We start from the raw sequence: 25,734 nt of genomic DNA, 5'->3' as shown, positions 1-25,734 counted from the left end.
TCCCAACAGGTTGAGGTAATTGTATAACTCCTGGAGTGACACGCTGTTGCATATGAAATTTGATATTGTAAATAAAAAAACCGGGGATATACCATTTTCTTGTTTATGTATTTATGATACATACATATTATGCTTGTATATATTATGTATATGCTGGACTCATTTGACTCTTTGGATCCACTAATTACACATGGTCGGGGTTGAGATAGAGATACAATAACGTTTTCAATAGAAGACTCTATATCACATAATCGCTTAAATTGGGGTGTCTTAGATGGCTAGGCCATACTCATTGGATGCCAAGATGATCATGCATGACAAAAAATATATACATTTGGGAGTCCGCAAGGTAAACAAAATCCTGATAGACCTCGTATAAGAGTGATAGTATTAGGTAAGATTCAAATACATTGTGAATCCAAAACTGAAGAAAAGTGGCTTTAGACAGACTTAAATGCTGGTGATATAACGGCCAATACCTATATAGACCTATAGCCTCAAGAAGAAGAAGACAAATTGTATGTGTGTATAATACTCATATAATATGTCATGTAAATTAATATATTCTATTTATCATGATAAATAAACTCTTAGCTATACCTATTTCACATTTATATCACAAATCAGTAATACTTAGGAAGGTCTCCGTTCAACTGTAAACACTGTGCTATATTATTATACTTGACTCTTTTATTAAATACGGTAGTAGTAATCAATATTCGTATGTCAAAACGTTCAGCTAAAGTCAACAGGCGAATATAATATTGGCCATTAATTATTATTAGCGAATGTCAAACGCAAAACATTTTCATTTATCAATAGGTACATTTATTAATTGCTTAATCTTAAACAATCAATTTAAGGGCTTCAATCAAATACTCTTCCTCCAAATACGAAATGAGGCGAAAATGTGGAAGCACCGTGCGGCTTTATATTCAAGAGTCATTAAAGAACAGCGATTTTTGCGAAAACTTTTACAAAAAATTGTATGGAGTCGTTGAAAATACCCGATACAAAAATAAAGTTTTCATTTTTATTAAATATAACATGCCGTTTTACATATAAAAAGAACATTCAATATAAACGCTGATACATTACAATCGTTCCTTCACTATTATTTCAATATTTTTTTAATATTAAGCTGCGTACACAGCACCTGATAAAAAGTCAACAATATGTGTTTCTTTGTGTTTTTTTTAATGATCTTTTATCAATTTACAATTATTATTTGGCATCCGTTATTATATTATTTATATTCCGTTCTGTTGAAATTAGTTCATTGATAATCATCAAGATTTTTTTATATTATAATTGATAATAGTAATTTCATATTTATAATCCACCTCAATAATTTACACATTATTGCGAATATAAATGTAATACACTACCTTAAAATTCGTGGATTGACGAATTGATTGATATCTTGAGAAATACATAAAAAGATAAAAACCCAAGAAAATAAAGGGAACTAAGAATTATTATTATTCAACAATGGATCGACTCTAGCTTATGATGATGATAATTAATTATGTTAAGCTACATATTATTATTATGACTTTATTATATATATATACTAGCTGACCCGGCAAACGTTGTTCTGCCATATAAATTATTTCTAGTGAATATTTTGGTTGTTAAATAAAAAATAACGAATGTATCGTAAGTGTGTGGGGATGGGATATATGACAGAAAGGGGAATAGAGCGCTGTAGACGATGACCGCCGATAAAAACAAAAAAACATCAACCATTCATTTTCTCAATTCAAAATGAGTAATGATGTTCATAATGAATGAATTACCTGTGACAGGATCTCGTTGTTTAATGTTTATGCAATATCCGTCTTGTCCCTTCCAGAAAATTAGCGGATATTGGAGAGCGTCGTATGAACGGTGTGTGTCAGCGATGAACTCCAGATTATTGTTTCTTCTTCGAATCACGATTTCTCGCGTCGATGTGCGGTCGCCAACCATGAATACAGTAATGTCGTCAACAACAGGCGCATTGATTCGAAGCACGTGCTCTCCAGCTGGTGTTTTATCAGGATTGACAATAGCATGATTGTCACTTTGCAATTCGTGCATGTGTGCTTTGAAGAATTTCAATAATTCATTGTGCTCATTCAACAGGGCGTCCAGTTCGCCAACGATGCGCCTGGCATTAGGCGAATTGAGGCTATTGTAGCCGCAACGTGCATCTACATGATTGATGTCCTCACCGCCCATGAAGTAGATTTGTAAAAAATTATGTGGTTCGTTTGGCATTGGCAGCAATGAGCCTACTTTTTGGTATACTTGGCCTTTGATTTTGAACGTAGAATGAAATTGTTGACCATTTGCCGCAGTATTGTGAACTATTTCTGTTGCTCCGAACGAAGTCTTTTGGAAGCATGAATTGAATGTGCGAATGGACTTCAGGAACAGGTTTGAATCTGGAACCGTGCCGATGAGCAAGCCGTTCAATGGTTCTGGTGGTATCTCAATTTCTGGTAGTTGCACTTTTCCTGATGCGCAACACATCCCGGCTGACTCATGTTTGAATTTAAGCGCATGACAATGGGGCATTCTTTGTTCATAGCACCAATCAGCACTTTCGGATGAGCGGAATATTCAATATCTGGCTCGTACTCGAATGCAAGACGAAGGAACGAAGCGGATGTAAATGTTCGATGTACTTGTTGGCGTTGTCGGTCATTTGCTCTGCGTGTGTTAACTACGAACCGGCGCGCTTGGCTCCGTTCCAATTATCGTTGTTGATTTTGTTCAGCTTGTGCCTCTTGTGATTGAGATGCACGCAATTGCAACATGCTTACACGCACGTTTTTGTTATCTTGTTGGATTTGTTCGTCTGTTCTTTCTGCTCTACTATTTTGCATGTTTGTTGCTTTATTCGTTCGACGGCCCAAATGGCCCCCCTTGCGTCTTGCTGGCATTGTGCACTGTAATACACGCACATAAAAATAGATAAATTAAAATAAATCTTACAAAATTTTGCACGCACTGCGTTGTAATATGCCGAATGAAATGTCAAAATGACGCGTCGCTTCTCTTGAATTCTTCTCGGACGTAGCGCCATCTGTCATTCAACAACATAAATAATTTCGTTATGTTTGAAATACGAACGACGGTTAAATTTGTTCATACAAAAATAATAAAATCGCGATTAAAAATGGGAGGGTAGGGGTAGGAGGTTGAAAATTTGGGGTTATAGGTATTTTTTGATGCAAAATAATAAAAAAAATATAAAAAGAAATTTTCAAAAAAATAAAAGAAAAAATTTTCTGGATAGAGATACCCTAATCACCTAGCGGTATGAAATATACTTGTTGACCTATTCTCATACCTAAAAAATATACATAAAAAAATTCATAACAATCGGTCCAGCCATTTCGGAGGAGTTCGACCACAAACATCGTGACACGAGATTTTTATATATATAGAGATATATATAATATTATAAAAGTATAATCAATAATTAATATTATATACCCAGTATATTTAATGTATCCATTTAACTCTATTCTCAACAATAATGACAGAGTTGAAGTAACTTTGGTAGATACGTCTAAACTACAAGTCAATTAGGACGTATAATTATCTAACGTATCTGTATCTCTTTTAATTAATTTGATAACGTAAGGACCAATGGTATATCGTGAGCAGGTTTTCCGCTGACATGCTTTTTTGGCATCTTTAGTAATGATAAAACTTTCACAGCCTTTTAAAGATGGTAAAAGATTTATGTCAAAAGTATCCTTCCTACAACCGCGGTCCGGCTTTTTCCTAATCTAATACGGAGCTTTGTATTTGCTTAAAAGACTTTTTTCAACTTACGAAAACCTTTTAGAGTTCTCATTATTTTCAAAGCTTAAAGCTTTCTTGGTTTTCTTAATCTTGGCAAACGTATTTTAGCTTAATTGAAATTTAGAATTAAATGGAAATCCGCCAACCTGCTTAGCAGAAAATTAATTATTAAAAAAATCTTAACCCGCGTTTTTCTTCTTTATATTAAAATAGTGTAACACATAAAAAATCTCACATAAAGTAACAGGGAGTTTCGAAACTTAAACTTAAACTTATAAAATATAATTTGTATGTATGTTTTATTCGATTATATATATTTTAAAATGAACAAAATATTTTCAATAAAATGAAAAAAATATACGTAATTTTGCAGTATTATGATATTAGGTGTCTACATATATATTTACCATAGCGTGTACTGTGCTTAACTCAAACTGCTCTCCAAAATTTATAAGCAAGATCGTTCTTCTTCTGTCATGACCAGTGACGTACCGTGGGGGTAGGCAGATTGAGCATCGCTTGGGGTGGCAGTTACTCGAAGGGCGGCAAATCGAGAAGAATAGTATATAGAAATAAGTACCTAATCTTATATCTTTCAATTAAAAAGTTCAGCTCACTGGTTGGAAACAAAATGTGTAAATTTACGTAAAAGGTGTAACATGACTGTATTTTTTTTTCGGGGTTGCGATGTCTAGTTTACTTCCGTTGTACTTGGACGTCATGTTCTTGATGACCAGCATTGACACGTGATGATTTGCGAATATGAATATGAATTATATGTAGGTACATACAAACGTAATTAATTTATCCAAATATTTTTACCAGTCACTTGAAACGCAGAAAGTTGTCAAGAGTATTTTTAAATGTATCTGAAACCGTGGACTCGCAATATTGTCGATTAAAGTAGAGATGGCATTTAAATTAGATTTAATGGTATATATTTTGTTAGTAGTGTACCTATCCATACAACACATTTATTAGATATTGGAGTCATGCAAGGATGATAAAAAATACTGTATTAAAAAATAGGGTGGCATTTGGCGCTGTCTAGGGGCGGCATTTTGTCTAGGGACGTCACTGGCCATGACATCGCTAATCGGAAATATTTTCATGAATCATATGATGCAGATTCTTCTAGCGGTATCGCATCATTTCACCATGGGCTTATTTGGTTAGATACTTACATTCTTCATTTTATCCTTCCAGCTGATAGTTAATATTTATCTACATACACCTACATTTCAAAAATGTCATGTTTTTGATCATTGCATCTGTGGTGGTCCTTGTCTCCTTTTCGTGGAAAGAGGCAGGAAGTGACCTCGCATCTTGCAATTCTCATTCTGTTTTGAAAGATTATTTCATGGTCACACAGTATCTTTTTCAGTCGTATGTATAAAAGCCGCCCTGGCTTTTTCGATTCGGCATTATAATAATATATATGTTAATGCTAAATTGTAATTGGATTTTGGAAGAGTAGGTGCTTGTAGATGTCTTCATAATTATTCAATTAAATAAAACTCAGTATAAAACGTTTAATATTTATTTTATATACAGTTTACTCAGTTTTAACATAATATTGTTTACATAATACGTTATAAATCCTCTTTTACTCTCTGTACATTTTTTTTTTACATAAAATTGGTTATTTACAATTCAACGTAAATGTAGAATTTATAATATCCAAACACTCTATTTTTCGCTATTTTTTCAAATAAATTTTTAATAATTTCATCGACCATTTAAATACTTTCTTAATTTAGATAAATAAAATTATTAATAAGGTAAGTAATTATTTAATTATAAAATCGTTTTTAAAAGTAACAAAATATTTACATAGGCAACAACATAACACAAAAAATGTATCAAATACAAATATTTATTATGACGTGTAATTGCGATGAAATTTGAAATGTATTTTTTTTAAATTATAATATTCTGGAAACATTAACATGGTATGTAGCTACTTTTAGTTATATTTCTACATCGTTACTTTTTGTGCTCACAGAGTATTATTTATAAAATGTAAACCTATACAAATTAATTTATTTTTCGAGTATTTAATCTTTTCCCGAGTAATACAATAAACAATAAGTTTATTTTATTTATACATACACCACTGTTGACTTATAATGTATACTTACTTATCATATAAATTCAATTAACAACAAAAAAGTAATGTCCGATATTGTGTTACGTAAAAATTCACGTTGATAACCTTTTAACCAAAAAAACTTTGGTAAAGTAAGTACAGAAATGTTAAAATTTATGTTCTTTAAAACATTCAATAGAATTATTTTTTTACATTGTTTTCCGTTATATCGTCACGTTGTTTTTTCTATTTATTTTTTAAATTACATAGTAAAATGACGACTTAAATGTTATTATTAGTCTACTGTGAATATTCATGTTTTATTTGGTACGTACCTTATTTATTCTATCGATATCTACTGTCTTTAAATACACCTTAACATTTTTATTCTGTTAAAACAGTATTGACGAATCACATCGCGTAATGTTTAAAATCCATCACTAATATTTTTTTTAATATTAACAACTATATTGTTGTTTTATTTTCACTTTATATTGCTTACAGCAATTTTATTTTGACTCAATCTCTTCAATTCGTAGTGTTTTAAAATGTTCGTGTTAGGTAACTGAATTTTCATGCTTTATTGTCACCGGTCAAGCCATCTGAGCCTGTTGTGTAAAACTGGCATAAGAAGAAGGGGAAGAATATGTCGAGCGCTACTTGATAATCCGGCTGATCCAGTTTGCATAGCGGCCGGTCGTTCTCCTATGAAAAATATTAAAAAAGAAAACATGTAAAAATACTTTTTGAAAGAATTTCACGATGAGATGATGACGTTCATGCATGTACAAAGCATCGATTGCACCATGTGCCCATAGGAATGAAGTCATGAAAATGTGCGTGTAACTACCTACATTTAGTTTTAATGTATTATAATTATTAGCACAGAAATTAATCATTCATATTTTCACTTCCTCAACCTGCTCACCTAAAAATCGTTTTCAAATTACCCATGAGGAAGCGCACGTAACATCGATAATTCATATTGCATCACACATAGTCTGTCGCATGAGTGAGAGAAAGAGTATATGTGCATCCCGGTGTTTTAAACTGAGGCGTAGTTTCCTTACCGTTGCGCAGCAAGCTCTTTACACAGTAGGATAATATGTTGATGATGTCATCACGAATATTATTTTCACGACAGATGGGAAATTGTGTATTCCTTTGGAAAGGTAAAATACAGTATTGTTGTTTAATTGTCGTAGAATGACAATAGGTAAAAGTTTTCAGTTACGATACTACATAGATTACAGCCTACTGGAAATTGGACATACCTGGTATAGTTCATTAAAAAGCATTAATAAATTGACTAATTCGGTTTTCTACTAAACATTGAAGGTAGACGGCATGGTAACTGGATATGTAGTTGTTATTGTATTTGTAGGATACTACTCACTGTCGATTAGTCTCCAGTAACCAGACAACATAAGAAAGGAAATTAGCATTTAGGCACGAAGTTGAGGCAAACAGTAAATTTTTCTGGTTGCCGTAGCCCAGTTAACCGTTAGTAAGAATTCTTTAGCAATAACCCGTGCAGTTAACTTTGGGAACGAAGTGCAGCTTTTTTGTTTGTTTTGTGATAGTTTCGTATGTTACTGCAGTATTTGTACCTACATACATCAGTTACAAGGCCTTATATTTTTTTAAGGCATACCAATTTCTCACATACAAATAATTTATAAATAAATAAAATATGTGCTCCTCTCAAAATTACTTTACCATTTAGAACGTGCACTCGTATGCTAGCAACCTCCGCATTTGATGGACTACAGGAGTACTTTCCTGAATCCGGAAGGTCAGCATGCTGAACCAGGAGTCTAGAAGATGTTATATCACCTCGTTCTGTGACCACCGATACACCTCCTCTTGCTGAATCGTAACTGATTACCTATTGAGGAAACACATACATTTCAATTCATTAATGCAGTTACTCAGCAGGTATAGTTTCCAAATTGTAATATATTATAATCATTACAAAAATAGTTGTTCAAGTATATTTACACCATAAGAAGACTGGCGGAACTTAAATATATATTCGTAACAATAAACTAAAATCAAACCCTGATGCCCATAACTGAGAAATGGCAATGCATTAAATAGGAAGGGTAAGTTTTTATTGTTTTCTAAGTTTCAATGACTATATGAAATAACTGTGTATATTTTTTTAGGTGCGAATTTAATATAATAATTTTATAGGACATTTAAGCTACTATTTGTTGGAAAATTTATATATGTTAGTATGTATCTACTCAAATATTATTAAAATAGTTATAATAATATTAATATTTTTATTATTGTTTTATTGCTTACCAAGATATAATCTTAAAAACGTATTTACTACAAAAATCTACATTTTAAAATTATCATTGTAAAATTTAAAATAAAATATAAAAGTCATTCAATGATAGCAAGTTATACAAGCAAGTTCTACAAATGGAAACAATTTTGAAAATTCATTAGATTTTTTCAAAAATCGAACGTGTTATTTGTGACCACAATAAAAATTCATATGCGTAGATAGACATAATATTCATGGTGCTAATCTGACACAATAAAAATTTCATTCATACAAAAAGATCCTGATCCAATCATCATTAGATTTTATTCCGTCCATTCCGACGTACAAAAAAATATATATATTTGTGTGTGTGTATGTGTGTCCTCGTATGATACCATTTATTGAGGTGAGAGCAATATTGGTCTCTCAGCGGGACTTCCACCGGATGGATAATAAAAATAAATATATTTTATTTACCTACTCTTCTTTTATTATTAAGAGTATTTACTTTTACTGAAGATGTCAATCTTATTTATATCTATAAAATATTTTATCAGAATTATATCTACCATTTTGATAACTTAATCTTCATTCAAGAAATTCACGTTAAAATATTTCATTTACAAGTAAAAGATACATCAGGTTTTCATATATATATATATAAATGGTCATGTTAGCAATAGCATTAATATAAATGACCATTAAAAATATACATTATTATAATATTAACTACCTAGTATTAGCCATAAAATAAATATTAAGTAATTTCAATATGTATTGACTAGTTTATTTGTCTATGGACACTAGTTATACCAACCTAATAAAACTACCTGTCATTCGTCCTATAATATTGACTAATCAAAGTAACAAGCCGTTTTATTTTTATTATTCATCAAACGATATTAGTTTTGTTTTTTTCAATCTTTACAATGAAGAATTTGAATATAAGTGTAAAAATTGTTATAAATGTAGTTTTATAATAAAAGAGACAAATATAAATTATAAAGGTTGAATGAATGAAACTAATATATATATAAATTTACGTAACAAAATGAAGAATAGATGATAAATTTTAAAGTAATCAGTTTATTGGTAGGTAATATTGATTGAGTACGTTCTTTGTGCTATAATATGTTAGTATTCCATATAATATTATTACGCAAGCCCGTTCTACGTCATTTATTACTTACCTCATCATGATGATACCAAAAAATGAATGCGGGTGGCTCTGGACTAAATCTGATACTGCATGTCAGATTGATTGTGCTGCCTTTGTCAACGTGCAGGTCTGGTCCTCCTAGTATGGTTGCAGTTGGAACTGTTCAAAATATGATAATAAAATATATGTATAAAATATTGAAGGAAATCTATATAATCGTGTTTCCTAAGTTTACGAAGAGGCTCGCATTTTCAAGACATTGATTTAACCGGATAAAAGCTATATTAGATATGAGTTAATATCATCAATACACGTAATAATATATAAGTATATTATTAAACATTTTTGAATTTTAAAATATTCATCCGTTTATTATTTTATCATCCGCGTATAGTATACCATCAAGTATTTTTGTATTTTAAAACACTGCTACAGAATAAATAATTAAATAACATCGATTAATTTATACAATAATAGCAAAAAATAAATATTTTGAAGCCATCAGTTTCAATGTCGGTAACCTCCATTTTTACTGTTTTGATATTTTTTTTGATTATATTTCTATATCAGCTATTTTTTCAACGTATGTATATTAATAAAAATAAATATCAAATCCAGCGTCATTTGTTAGTTGAATATTTAATTATAATCAAAAGCCGGAAAATAATTACTTAGTCATAGATATTCATCAGCCAGCATTTTAATAACTATAAGAAAATTTCCTTTTGCTATTCACTTTTTTCAATCGTTTACCAATATTTTTTTACCATTTTCGATCCTAATAATATTATAATATGGGTCTCCACGGAGTGGAGATATGTATAAACATTTTTTTTTTGTTTTTACAATAAATGGATGTTAACCACTACCACTCAACCTATTAGGTCCATACACTGACACCAAATATAAATATAGACACCAAATAAAAAATATATAAAAAACCACGATATCATAAGCCGACGCATAAGCCACTCGGCTATCGTGGGCATTAAATTATATTAAGTGACCTTACATATTGTTATTAATAAAAATATAGCATATTTTAATGTAGTCAATAGAATAAGTACAACTTTTATTATAGTATGAAATTGAAAACCCGCCTTACAACCTAATTATCACAAGGCACCTGGAACCATTTTTTGTTGTCGTGGGCGTAAATTACTAATATTATGTTTGCAAAAGAAAAATATTGTATTCGCAGTCCTAAATGTGTTTGAATGTTATTTGTGATTACATTAAAATGACGGAATATAGAGGTTACCAACATTAAAACTAAAGGCCTCAATTATTTGTAAGTATTGAAAAAAAATCACATTTGATTTTATAAAGAGAGTGAATTTATCGATAACTCTTGATAATGCTAAATTATATTATATTTTCATTTTAATATAACTCTTGCAAGAAAATATATAAAAATCGTGCTTTCACTTTTTTCACGAAACGATAATGTATTGTTATTTTTAAAACTATCGTGGCATGTCCTATAAATTTTCATAAAAAAATAAGTACATGTTTTTTATCTTTAAAAAAAAGATGTCTTCTTATATATTTTTCCCATGCGTTATCCAAGAGTTCCTGAATCGTCTTACATTTACCTTTTTTATTCTGTCATAAATCATTGTTTTCCCGCTACACTTACTCCACACCCACTCGCTTATCGTTTTGTCGGCGACTCATCACCAGATACGAATGGGAGTAACACAATATAAATGTAGTTAGTTTAATCAAAGAAGACATGCAATAAACATATTGTGTTATACGAAATACCAGCACGAATTTTCAATATAATTTGTGTTATCAGTAATATTTTTTACTGGGTGAATTGAATTTTTCATCAAGCTACTTTTTTATTTATTTATTACGGCTATATCAAGCAATATACTTTGAGTCAAAAATGTATGTCAATAATTTTGTCTACAACAAATTTTTATTATATGTTAAAGAGATGGCACATGGGATTTTAACCGTGTCCGATCCCAAAAAAATAATATCATGGGCCTCCACATAGTGGAGTGTTTGTATTAACAGATTTTTTAAATCGAGAAATAGATGTTAGTCAATTGCTCAACATAATAGATCCATACTCTGTCTCCAAAATCACATTAAAAAAAAAATTAATATATTTTTCATACCCAAGTTTTGAACTTGAGACTCATGACATCATAAGCTGGCGCGATACCCGCTCGGACATTGTAGACGGAAAATATTTTAATACTTTTATAAAAGATCTTGACTACATTTTTACCATATAAATTTATTTTATTACTAATTGATCCTTCGTTTATTAATTTATATATAGTTATACTATTGACTTAATGAATAGGCATTGTAAATGACACTGTTTAAATTGAATTATTTTGTGTACCTACTGTAGAATATTGGCAAAAAAATTAACTGTAACTTCATGCAATTATAAAGTTGATATTACATACCCATAGCATATGTTTACAGTATAATTACCCTATTCTGCTTGTCATATGATGTAAAATTATATTTCAAGTTATCGTTAATTTATATAACCCATTTTTCTAATTTATCTACTTTAATATTGAGAGTTGTATGAGGCAATGCGTCCTGGTATAATTCAATGTTCTACAGGCCACATTCTAAATAGGTAATAGGTTAAATTAACTGCTTAATGTAGAACCATACTACATTGAAAATATAGACGTCTAACTTGCGATGCCGAAATTGGCGTCCAAGTTTGAGTGAAAACAACATTTATTATATTATTCTTATTAGAAAGCCTTGTTGTAAATAAAAATTTTACATGCAAAGTATTTATTAGTATTGTTATATTTTTTGTTAGTACGTAATATGATTTATTTTTATATCTGCATTACGGTCTAACGGTTTTATTTTATAAATTCTAGCAAAATTAGTTTTGATTATTAATTAAAATTAGTCATGAAAACTTATTTTTATTGATTTAAAATTTAATTATAATTGAATAGATACCTTAACTGGTTTTTATTTGTTTTTATTTTGTAAAAGGAAAAGAATTTGTAATTTAATTAGCCAATTTGAATATTCAGTGCAGTTAGTAATGTTCTTTTTATGTTAATATGCGTACAATTATATGTAAATTAATAATATTCGTAGTTTTTAGATATGGCATACATGGAGTTTAAAGTAACGAAAACATGTGAAAGCTACGTAAAGCAATCCAAACATCGAGTTAGTATAAATTAAGTAAACACGGAACTTCAAAATTGTTTCTCACACGCAAACGATGAAATTTATGAAGTTTTCTAAACCTTGATCGGCATACATCTGGTAAACTATGTTTGGAACCTCAAATGGGATTTCAGTAGAAGTAGGAAGGGTCGTTGTTCTTTTGGGTGTCATCATTTCTTTAAGTACAGGCCACTCTAAAAAGTATGTATTTAATATTTATTTCCCTAGTATAATGTTCACAGGTACTTAAATAATTGTCAACGAATGAACTTAGCTAGGTACATAAATTTGGTTAGGAAATGAATAAATCCTAAAATATATAACTAAGTATATTAGAACATAAGTTTAATAAATACAATATAATTTGAAACTCGTTAATAAATAATTAACAGGACACCGTATAAATCTGTGAAGCAATAGAAATATTTACGAATATAGGTCAATGGAAAATAGGACCAGTCTCATAAAATAAAAACAAGAATGAGATAACAAGAATTGCCTCTCTCAAAATGAGACGTCTCCTTAGCTATCGAATCCTTTCTAAGTTCAAGACTGTGTATGGTACGCTTTTATATTCTCTCAATCATTTTCAATGAGATATAGACGCTAAACTAGGAGATATCACGAAGAGTTGAGTCATTTGAAACGTGGTTTATCCTTAAAATTCCTTGGACTGGCAGGGTGATAAATTCTGATGTCTTCAAACGAATGAGAAAAGACTGAGATGTTCTGCATCATATCAAAAATATAAAATTACATTACCTCGGTCACATTATGAAAGGACAAAAGTACGATATTTCCCAATTCGTTATCGAAGGAAAGATCAACGGCAAACGTAACAGAGGATATCTGTGATTGGTACGAGTGCAAGTCAACAAAACTTTTCCACCCTGATGGTGAACGATATTCAACAAAGAACAATAATTAATAATAGTTCAATGGAATTATCAGGACCGAATTATGTCGAGAGAATATTAATGTTTAGTAGAAAAAAATGTGACATAAACATTAATTGAGTTAGCATTTACTTGGTAGAATTCCATTTTACAAGATATGAAAATAATATAATTAATATTAAATTCTACACCTGTAGAATTTAATATTAATTATATTTTCATTTCTTGTGACATAAATAGTTTTACATCTTATGAAATTTTGTGTGCCAATTATTTGTAAATGGTGACATCAATATCTTTTTATTAGAATATCTTTGCTTTCTTGTAAAACTTTTTTATCTGGCACGCGTTGACGTCACATAAGTGACCTAATTATATTTCGCGCAAAAAAAACATGTAAACTGATTTTAGATTTTATGTCAAGACTCTAAAAAAATAACCCAAGATCGTCATACTTTATAATATATGTATAACGGTTGAAGTCAATAATGTTAAGTACCACATATCAAAAATATATTTGTCTATATAACCAGGTACTATCTTTATGTTTTAAATTTCAATTTAAACTTAATATAATAAATAATTCTGGTATTTTTCTCTTACCAACTACGTTTAAATTAACGAAGTAGCTCCTGACGGGCTGCGTTGAAACTTGACACTCATACATGCCAGCGTCTCTTTGTTGGGCCCACTTTATGTGTAACGTCCATTCCCCGGCTTCTTTGTGGAGTGTGGTCTGAAATCTCTGATCCGACGAGTACGTATAACTACCCACTGTCAGAATGTGAAGATCTCTGTGACGTATCCAGGACACCTACATAAAACATATTATTATATGCATATGTATTTTTTGTATGAATAAGGTTTTTGCCTCCTTCCAGCTACTCTTTTCACGCATGTGCTTTAATTTGATAGGTACTCTACGAGGAGGAAAAAATCTACTATTGTATTTTCTATATTATCCTTTGTCTCACTAATTGCTGAAATTGCAGACGTATCTAAGAATCCTCTTCGATATGGAACAATCCAGCGCAGATATTAAAATATATATATTGAAGTTATACTTCTTTTGGCGCGTTTGGTCAGAGTGTATTTTTAGCGATTTTGCGCGCGCCGATTTAACACATAATTTTTATGATTATATTCATTTCGGTTTCAAGGGTACATGCGCATGCGCATAGTGTCATTAAGTTAATCGTTCAATACAACCAAGTAAAGAGCACGTGTTGTAAACATAACCAATATTGTGTCATAATAAATATATATGTTTATAAACAAATTTCTGGAGAATAACATTCTATACTTTTATTTTATATTCATAAAATTTTATTTATATTGGAGTGTATATTTATTTTTCATTGTAAAGATTGTGTATCAAGATTTAAGGCTATATTTATGTAAGTATTATTTGTCAGGAAAATTATATATCAAGAAATAAATAAATTTTGTGAATATTGGTAAATAATTTTAATTCTTCATGGGCACTTCTGAATCGATTATAACCGCTGTATGGAAAAAATTAGTTTTGGTCCAATTTAATAATTAAATTAAAATAACCATGTGCTATATTATGAGACACAGATGAATCGCGTACGTTTTCATCAACCTAATCCACTGTAATATTAATAGACTCACGTAACGGGTTATTTTGTTTTGTTACGCCAAAGAAGTATAACTTCTAACGCGCGTACATAAGTAAACACAATGATTTTTTGAATATAAACTCCTTGAAGTTGAATGTAATTTACCTGATGATGCTGCAAATTTGAAATCTTATCTGTACAAGAACTTCTTCAAAATAATGCTCCGACGTTATCATGAGATCAAGAAGATATAAGCCTTTGAAAGTGTAAACCATGTAAATAAGGTGAGTGTTTCATTGATTGGAAGCTAGTGGATTCACAGCAACACTATCCAAAAAAGCCACTGCGTGAACCAGCATATTATCCAGATGTCACATTTTGGCAGCATTACTGATTTCTTATTTTTGGTTATTTCTTTTAGTTAATTTAAATTTATACAATATTTCTCCTTTTTTGTCCTCAACGGGGCTGGATTTGGCCTCCTCTAGTTTTTATTCCTCAGCATACCTTTTCAGTTTCCAAGCCTTCATATCCTAGAGTTAAATTAATCTATAGTAGCACATTCAACGATATAGATAAGTATATTACCATTTTTATTACACTGCTTAATTAAATGCTATCAAACAAGACAACTACAATTTTGCAAATCGTCTTTTTCGTGCCATGGTGCCACTGTCGAATGATATACCTATACTCCACATGGTCAATCAATCGCATTTATGGCTTCCCTCTAGGTCACTTCCACTGAGAAACCCACCTTATCTTAAGAATATCTTGAGGCCTGTTATTCGGTACTATCTCAATGTGACCCACCGGCTGCAGTCTTTGAGCCTTACAGTGATATCCAATGGTTTGTTGTTACATAAAGATTTTCAGTTCGTCATAAAATTTCATGTTAAGTTATTTTCTACGGTCTCGCTAGGAACCATATTTCACAACCATAAGTTAATACTGGCCGTATTATGGTTGTATACATCAACTGATTGTTTCTTCGGCCCATTATTTTTGTTTCCAACAACCGCTTGCGGGTTTACACATGCATCTATTTTTCGTAATTAGACAGATTTGCAGTTTTCAAGTTGGATCTCATGACAATTTCTGTACAGTCCCAAAAATCAAATGTCATTGCCTATCAAATGACAAAACTGATATTTAAATTATTATGACAAATATCGCCGCTGTTTTAGTTGTTGTTTGGACTATAAATAGTGAGTAGTTATGGACTTATGTTTTATCAAATTCTGTCTTGAAATGATTTGAATTACCGTCAAATACAGTCCTTGCAGTTCAATCGCGACCATGTTTTTGGTCTGTTCATCATTGTGAAGGACTGTGTAGAATACAAGTAGTTGAAATAATAGTCATAGTAGGTTTCCAGTATGGCCATTTTCTATGGAGATTACTTAACAGTAGGATTTTTACGAGATATTGTTCTGAACTCACATTTTCTCATCGTATTACACATATTCCCAGTGTTCAAACACAATCATAGATGCTACCTTTCCGCCATGGGCAAGACATTATAGTAACTTAGTTATTAATATTTTTGTGCACTAATAATTAATATCATCATTTATTATAATACGATAATAGTAAATACAAAGGAGCTTTTTAACCATTCAACAATAAGTAGGTAGGTACATGAATATTATAACAATACAAAAAGGGGGATAAAATCATGCAAACTTTTATTTTTTATCTCTCACATTTTTCGCTGGTAATTGATTGTAAAAATAAACTTCAATCTACAATAACGCTCAAATTATCCGTTCCGTTATATATTTCCACTTCCTGAGAGTAAAAAATAAAATATTCATGCGAAATCTCTCACCGTTTTGTTTCCCAAGTTTTTCACTTTGCAGGTAAGATAAGCGGATTTTCCGACAAGCGCCGTGACGTTTCTGGGGGCGACTGCGTCGAAGTACGGCTGCCCCCTGGCTACTCCTGCGCCACCGTTTCCTCCTACTGGTAAGGAGTTCTGGCTTCCAGAACCTCCGCTTGCTACACCTGCCCATGCCGCATTCAATAGCCCTAAAACAAAAACAAAATACTCCATTTATTTCATATTTAATAATATTATGAAGAACAAATTAATATGAAGGTTAAAAATAAGTACATATAAAAAGCCATATTAAACATATACATAGACGTCATAAGTAGCCCTTGATGGCCAAGTGGTGATGTGTCAATTTATAATACTATCTGCCAAATTCAGGTGTTGACTTTCAATGTGTGTATGGTGCCAGAGTAATAGGTTGAGCAAGTGGCTACCATCTATTTCTCGTGAAAACAAAAATCTGTTAATACAATCTCCACTCTATGAAAGTCTATAATTCTTTTACGATCGAACATTGTGATGTAATGTAAAGTAGACTAAATTCTCTTTTTTATACTAATAAATGATTATATTTAAACAAAATAGATTCTACTGAAAATTAATATTTTGTAATACTAAGTATATAAAATAAATATTAAGTATCAAAATAAACTAGAAAATCGTTAATTAATTTTAGCCCACAAAAAGATATTATGTCCAAAAATCTTTTCTCTTTAAATTTGGGCTTTAACTAAAACCTTTTAAAATAATTTTGTTATGTCTAACTCAAATATTATTATCATTAAAATATATTTTCAGTTTGAAATTGAAGAAATAAAATACTTCAATTTAAAATAAGTTCAAATAGAATGCTTTCAATACAATAAACATTCCACGATGAGTATATTTCAAAGGCAGCCAAAGTCGTATTCTAGCAAAGTTTTCTTTTATTTATGTGCTTTTGTTATTGACTTTATAAAAATATAATGTAACAATGTATTTAGTAATTTGAATTTTACGTCTTCTAAAAACTTTTGTATCTATTAAATACGAGATTCGAGATTTTAACGATTCCCCATTTTGCATCTCAAAGACATTGCTAGTCGTTTGTTTGTAGTAAGTAATATTGATGTCAGGCAGTAGACTCTTAATGTGTAACAAGTTTAAAGTGGGTCAACTGTTTTAAATTCCGTTTTATGTTGTTTATAGAGGACAATGTTTATTCAATAAGCATCTTTCCTATGCAAGACAAGATAAAACTTTAATATGTATATTATGTGTTTGGCACAACGGCTACATTACTTTATTGGTCTACTTCAGCTGAGTATTAGTTTAATATTAGAAAACGCGATCTTAATTATTACATTAAGATTATAATACGAAAAGTAAACTGATCTAAATAATGATTGTTTTTTAAAACATAACTTTTTATGTTTTATATTTTTCATAGGTTATATTCACTAAAAATTATTATTGAATTGTCAGTGATGTTGATAGACCCCTTTTGATTGAAAAAATTACTACATCAAGCAATTATTTATTCTTTATTCGTAATCCGACAATACGAGGCATATTCTAAGAATAATGAAAAATTGTATTTGTTATTATACAATGTAATCGTATAAGTAAATATTTTTGCTATCTTTTCAGAATGAGAAACTAGACCTTTCTACAACACTCGTCAGCTTTTAATTTTCTTATACTTATCAACTCATTCGCTGCTGACTATATAATGAGATTTTAATTAGCACCCTTAAAATGCACGTTAATTACATCGATCGGCCGCATGGTTATTACGCGCATGTGCGTCTTCAGCGTCCAAAGTATTAATCAAAACTCTATCAATTTTGGTATAATTATTATCAAATCCCTGTATAAATAAATCCTGACCGCTTAATACTTCAAATTGAATTCTCCCTTTGTGGCTGTCTGTTTAATAGTGAAAAGTAGTCGTGAAGTCGTAAATTTACTGTGCGTAGATACCTGCGAGCTGCGGAATGCGCAACAAACGAACAAAATTATTTTCCATGCGCATAAAACGAACGCAGATCTCTTTCTGATTTCGCCAAAACACCACCAGCAACTTGACTGGCCGTAAAAATGTTTGGCCCATGTTCGTGATACCGTCTACACTTTCGCTGAAGATACCAACTTTTCCACAGATCCAAAGTGAATGTGTATCGGCCACTACACTAATTATTTCACTGTACACCGACGTTTTATAGATAGAATAACGTTGGTACAGTATACTCTTTTAGATTGATTACATAATTAATAACCATTGCTAATAAGGCGACACCGTGCTTTCATAACCTATGATCTTTATTATATTAAAAATGCATACAAATGATAAAAATGTATAAAAAATGCGTATCTAAGAAGATCATTAACACCATAGAAGACTAGTATCTCCGAACTGGAAGAAATACCTACTAGGTTTTCTTTAATATCTCCAAATATCTGTTTGCAAGTTTTTTAGTCTCATAGCCAGAATGCAAAACAATAATTTGGAAAGGCTCATCGTCGGCAAAAATATTGATAATCGACAGGGAAGAGAAAGATCGTCTACTTGATCGACTCGACCAATCGAGTAAAAAACATTATCCATATCCATGGATATGGATGTGGATATGGAAAAACGAAGACGAGCAAGAAGTTTTAATTGAATACGTACATAACCATCATTATTATTAAAATGTGAATATTATTGACTGAGATATTAAAAATTATTTAGACAAAATATTTTGCACTATTTGCAGTGACGTCCCTAGTCAAAATGCCGCCCCTAGGCAGTGCCAAAATGCCGCCACATTTTTTTATAGAGTTGGTACTTTATCATCCATTCATGATTCCAATATCTAAGAAATGTATTGTATGGATACATTACTAACAATATGTCTTTCACTAAATCTAATTTAAATATCATATCTCCTTCAATAGACAATATTGCGTGTCTACGGTTTCAGATAGGTACATTTAAAAATATACTTGACAACTTCCAAAACTCGTGAGTGACTGGCAAACATATTTGGATACATTTTAAATTAGGTATGCACTTGTCGATGCTGTTCACCAAGAACGGATGTCCAAGGAGAACGGAAGTTAACTAGACATCGCGAACCCGACAAAAAATCCTGATATAACTTGTATAGTACCTAATTAATACATTTTGTATCCAACCAGTGAGCTGAATTTTTTTATGATTTTTTCTATTTATTCTATATCCAGTGATTCTCCCCAATTTGCCGCCCTTTGGGTAACTGCCGCCCCTAAGCGACGCTCAATCTGCCTATCCCCACGGGACGTCACTGACTATTTGAATAGTGGAAATTATTGATTTTTATTTTTATTTTTCATACATTTAATTAATAAAATTATTAACACCTAGCGAAGAAACTCTTTCAATCTGGTTTTACATAAATTTGCGTATGAAAGAGAAACATAAATGTTAATGATAATAATATTATAAAGGTAAGTAATTCCTCTAGAATTTCAACCAAATACTAACTTGATAACATCACTTGACTACCGCCGCTGATGTTAAAGGTACAATAAGGAATATGCATTTAATTTATTCAAGGTGTGCGTGATTTATTTAAATAAATATTTTAGCAGGTAATCTCAAAAGTAAAGCGAGATTTTAGCGGAATTCTGGGAAGCTTTACCGATCCATCTAGCACTTAAATATACACCTCAGTACTAACAAAGCATCGTCAGTCTTCAGCGGTGGCGCACAGCCTCTCGTGAGAATCTGGATTTTCCGTACTCCCGCAGACATTAAATAAAATCCCGCTCGGCGCGGCGGTAATCCGACCGAACCCCAACGTCGCGACGCCGACGCTCGCGCCATTTGCCGTGCGCGCCATTAACTGGTCGCCCGCACCATACCCAAGCCCACATCTGCAAATGAAAACTATTCCTTTGCCGGAACAGGGATCTGAAACCTTGTATTAGTAAATTATAGCGATAATCAATTTTGCCGCGCTGCCTTTATTCCTGACCTTTCCTTTCTGCACAAACTTTCAAGGTACACTATTAGTAGTTCAGAGTAGTGTTGCAGTAAACTTATATATTTTTCTGTGAGTAATATTGCATTTCTAAGTTATATAAGTGTATTCTAAAATACTAGATGCCATCAATATTGTTACATAATATTATCATGAGCTTTCTCGCTTCCAAAAAAGTCAGTGATTTTTTTTTCAGTTCAGTTCAATTTACTTATTTTACATATTGTGGACATTACAAATTATAAGTTTAAGACGTTTACAACATAAAAATGAAACTTATTATAAAGAAAAGAAAAAAAAGTAATAAAAGGGATAAAAATGAAAATATAAAAAGAAAACCTAATATAAACCTACAAACACAGTGAAAATACAATAATTAGTATACATCTATATTAGTTTAATAGAAGTACACCGAGTTTGCTAAGGAGAACCTATTCTAAATGTGTTTTATGCCAAACATAAAATAGTTAATTTATTTACATTGTAAATGTATTTTTCAGCTAAGCGTTGTCACAATAATTATTAATTTTATATTATCATATATCACAAAAAATATATATGTCCGAGCTGCGTAAAAAAATACAGTAAAACAGATTTATATTTTCTATTGTGTGTATTATATCATTATCATAAATATTAAGAGGCCATTCATACGGTTGTGCCCAGAGTGTGATACTTCGACAACTTGTAGTTTAACAACAGTACGAAGTTCGTCATTGTAATCAACTGAGGGCTGTATTTTCAAAGTGAACTTATTCTACTACTTGACGAGAATGACAGAATTTAAAGGATAACATTTAAAGAAATATTTTTATATAGATGAACCAATATCATTCAAGCCAGTAAAAAAATCAATTTCAAAATCGGTGTTAGTTACGAAAGTAACTTAGTCCAATAGGTACCAAAAAATATATTATGTAAACAGTTTTTTGGAGTTTGCCAAAAATTTGTTGAATTGGATCAAATTGACTTTGAAAATAATATACCCCTAAACTCTTCCTCGTCATGCACCGATCCTACAATGGCTATCTATGTAGTGATACCAAATATCATAATGACTAAATCCCCTATCAAAAATCTTGTAATCGAGAGAGTTGGGATTATAATAATATTATATTTTGAAACTGTAAATGAGTCGAAGCCAGGCCAGGGTACACAGCCAAACAAACAAACAAAAAATACCGTTAATTGTTTCTGGGCGGACGAAGGACCGAAAATAGTTACGTGCAATTGGTAACCTACTCTCGAGCCTTGAACGTTGCGTCTGAATATAATTTGCCACCTTTTCACGCCAAGCGTGCGTTTACAAATGTTGGTAATAATTAATAAATTGTTACTCGTCTAAAAGCAAAATATACTTACGTAATGTCCTTGAATCCGTGTTTATAATAAGTGTAAAAAGATAAATCAATACCCTACATAAACCCATACATATCAGTAGGTACTGCAGATTTAACATAGTAAGATACAATAAAATTGACGTAATGTTCGACCGAGTGAGATATTACGACATCGTGCATGATTTGTTGCTAGATCATGACATCGTAAGGAAATGAATAGTCTCAATAATTATAATATTATTGAAAATGCATTTTTAGTAAGAATAATATGTAACTATACTAGCTAGCACAATTAACATCTACTAAGAAAAAGGTGATAATTTGAGAATCAAAAAAAAAATGTATTTATTTCATAACAAGCCGATTTCAAAAACCTACAGCTTTGCCATGTTTTGTTTCTTTAAAACCCAGGTTTAGACTGTGTTACCAGCATGGTTAGTCCACTGTAGACATTGGCATCAAGAACACGCACGTGTACCCGTCATACAAAGTTGTCCTGCATTCGAACTCATACGTTGATAAAAATAAAATATTCTTTAATCAACCCAAATAAAAAATTATCAAGTATCTATACGTGTTTCACATTTGATCTATCAAACCAATCTCACAATGGTGACGCCGACATGTTTCGAACATCCAACCTTCTCAATACACCAATAAGTACTGATACGATGTATCCATGATCGCGTTCCTAGACTTTCGACATATTATATCATTCCCAAACTACCATGTTAAAAATATAATATATATATATATATATCTAATAATCGTAATATCTATTGACGACATATTTTTATATCCATCATAAATAATAATGTTCGCAACAGTGTTACTACGTTTTCCGTCTTAGCAACCTCGATATGCTCGACTCACGTAAGTCACGTATTATAATTCAAAGAATTCAGTAGGTTCGAAAATTAAATATTTCAGCTAGGTATGTTTAAAGTTTCAAACGCCCTGATTTAAGCTCAAAGCTTACAGTGTAGAGGTAGTGAGGCCACGATGCTAAAAGGTATGGCTCAGACTGGATCCGAGCGGAAGAGTAAAGTCACTGGCAGGTGTGGGCGAAATCTCTCAACTAATAAAAATCGACCGATGGACCGGAAGGCTTTGCTTGATATAGCGTTACTCTTTCCAAGTTCTCCATGATTAAATATTTTATTCTTTTCCTTTTGTGGACGGAATAATAAAGCTCTGAAAACGTTATTACGAAATCAGCTCGAAACCACCGACAAAAGATGGAAAATTTGAAATGAGTGTTTGTTTTTCGGAATAAAAATATTAATTATACATTTTCATTAGATGAAATTGAGGAGTTTTAATAATATCGTTAGAATTTTTAAACAGGAGGGTTGTGAAATTCAAATTTGTCAATACTCCCAACGTTGATAAAACTTTAAGTAAATCTACTCTGATTTTTTCATAAAGTCTTGTCATGAAAAAGGATGCTTGAGCAGTATTATTCTTTTTCTTCTTCATCAGCCACAGCCGCGCGAAGCGCCTACAAGAATTCCTGTCGCCCGACAGTTTTCTTGCATCATTCCAGGTCAAACCAGGATTCCGTTGCTCCGCCGTATACATACACTATATAGATAGTGTGTATCAGCTTTTATGCGCATTATCCTTCGTACTATGTTAATTATTGCATATTTTATTATAAATACCATAATATACAATTAATAGATAGGTATATAATATATACATATGTATTAATTGTATACTATAATATTAATAGTAATAATATTATTATAATTATATATTTAATACTTTTAAAAATAATAATTATTCAGCAATATTTGCGTTATTTATATTGATTGCTATATTCGACTATTATATTAACCCATCTTGAGAACAATACTGATAAAAATTGCTTTATATATTTACTTAATTTTATGTACTTAATTTAATTGACTTAATATTTATGGGTGTTAAAACAGTTTTAACTGAAGATTATAATATATGTAACACATTAATTAAATTATCTCTTTATTTCTTATTTTATTTTGTATTTATTTGTCTCAACTAACTGTAACATACGGTCGATGGCTATTAAATTATTGTTCACATGGATTTACAAGGATAGAATCATGAGTTAGATATATAATATGACCGCTTTATGTAAGGTGCTTGACGAATTATTGTAAATATATTTTACTTGTTTTGAAATACCACATACATTCATGAAAAATCGCAATTGCACATCTGTTTGGAATTTTAAGTCTTAACAAGTACACAAAAAATAGGAGAAACATATTGAAGTTAATTTAAGGTTAGTTAAAATGTAAAACATACTAGCAGATATAAAAATAGTATATATTATGTAATTATTATTAGTAGTAGTAGTAGTAGTAGTAGTAGTGTATATTATAACTATAGTAGTACATGAGTGAGTGGTAGAAGCTAAAGATATCAGAGTTGTTTATTATTATTAATATTTGATCTAAAGTATTCCTGAAAAAATATAGTAGGTACAAGGGCATAATAAAAACTTTATTATTTCATTTTAAGGCCTTTTTGGACTGATAAAATATTCTGGTTTTACGTCCAACCAAAAAACAACAAATGTTTACTGCGATTTTTAACTAAAATAAACTAAACGTTTGTTCACTGATGTGGTGGTTTTATTTTAATCTGATGATAGATTATAAAATATGATGTACATGCCTCAATGAAAAGGGTTGGTATTCGGATACTCACGGGTATTTATGATATTCCTTTATAAGCAATTTAATAAAACAGGAGACGGAAATCATTTGTCTGTGAGATTAAAACGATCACCTGTCGGAAGTTATGGCAGAAAGATGATAAGTGAAAACGCCTAATTCTGATAAATAGTTAGGCTTTTCCGGGCATTTATTTTGGACTTTTCTTTTTATGAGTAGATATAATATAAAGGTTACTTGCCGGCAATGGAATTAGTTACGGTAATCAGTGCTTAGTAAAAATTAAGTCTTATCAATTTCCAGAGTTTTAGGATTTTCTGAACATTTTTTTCCGCTTTCGTTAAAGAGTAGACCTGTTTTTTGGAGATAGGTTAAGTTACGATATTACGATATGTGCAAAGTAGATTATAAGAATATATGTTTTTAATAAATTATACTCTTTTAATTAAATGAATGACTTCTTAAAATTATTCAACAATGTATCTACCTTCATTAATACAATTATATAAATTATTGTATTAAGGGAGGCTTTATCTATTGGAGGCTTTTTCTATTATTATTATAGTATGTTTTGTATTTATACAATTTATTTTTTACTAAATATTTTCTTATAGATGTGCAGTTATTCTAATATAATATTTACATACATAATGTGTAGAGTAAGGGTTGGTCAATGTTTTTATTTGTCTCTTTTGCTTGTTAGGCAAATAAACGAGAGCCACATAATATATTTATCTCTGTCATCTGTCTTTTTTTTAGGTACTTAAATAGAATATTTTATTTTCCTAAAGTTTTTTATGTAGTTGATATTCGTAAAACATCAAAAAACCAAGTAGTTACCTAATTTTTATTTTAAAAAATATTTTTTTTATCTGTTTATGTTTCTATAAAAATGTGAACATGAATATTTAATAAAATTCCGCAA

At 30.8% G+C, this 25,734-nt stretch overlaps 1 protein-coding gene across 1 annotated transcript in view; it reads right to left on the bottom strand.

The window, feature by feature from the left end:
• Positions 1–6,375: 6,375 nt before the first annotated feature.
• The window catches only part of LOC147072107 (zwei Ig domain protein zig-8-like), an 87,879-nt gene continuing 68,520 nt past the window's right edge, over positions 6,376–25,734 (bottom strand). The window contains exons 3-7 of the mRNA XM_085947729.1: positions 16,815–17,014; positions 14,004–14,214; positions 9,359–9,486; positions 7,610–7,778; positions 6,376–6,595 (exon numbers count right to left, since the gene is read on the bottom strand). Of these exons, the coding sequence (XP_085803855.1) occupies positions 6,477–6,595; positions 7,610–7,778; positions 9,359–9,486; positions 14,004–14,214; positions 16,815–17,014 (827 nt within the window). The 3' untranslated portion in view covers positions 6,376–6,476. The remainder of the gene's footprint in view (positions 6,596–7,609; positions 7,779–9,358; positions 9,487–14,003; positions 14,215–16,814; positions 17,015–25,734) is intronic.

The sequence above is a fragment of the Rhyacophila brunnea genome, unplaced genomic scaffold, assembly GCF_057557595.1.
Source record: "Rhyacophila brunnea isolate RB1 unplaced genomic scaffold, BYU_Rbru_1.0 scaffold_2, whole genome shotgun sequence".
NCBI classification, from domain to species: Eukaryota; Metazoa; Arthropoda; class Insecta; order Trichoptera; family Rhyacophilidae; genus Rhyacophila; species Rhyacophila brunnea.
Note: the sequence above shows the minus strand (reverse complement) of the source record. Positions and strands in the feature narration are given on the sequence as shown.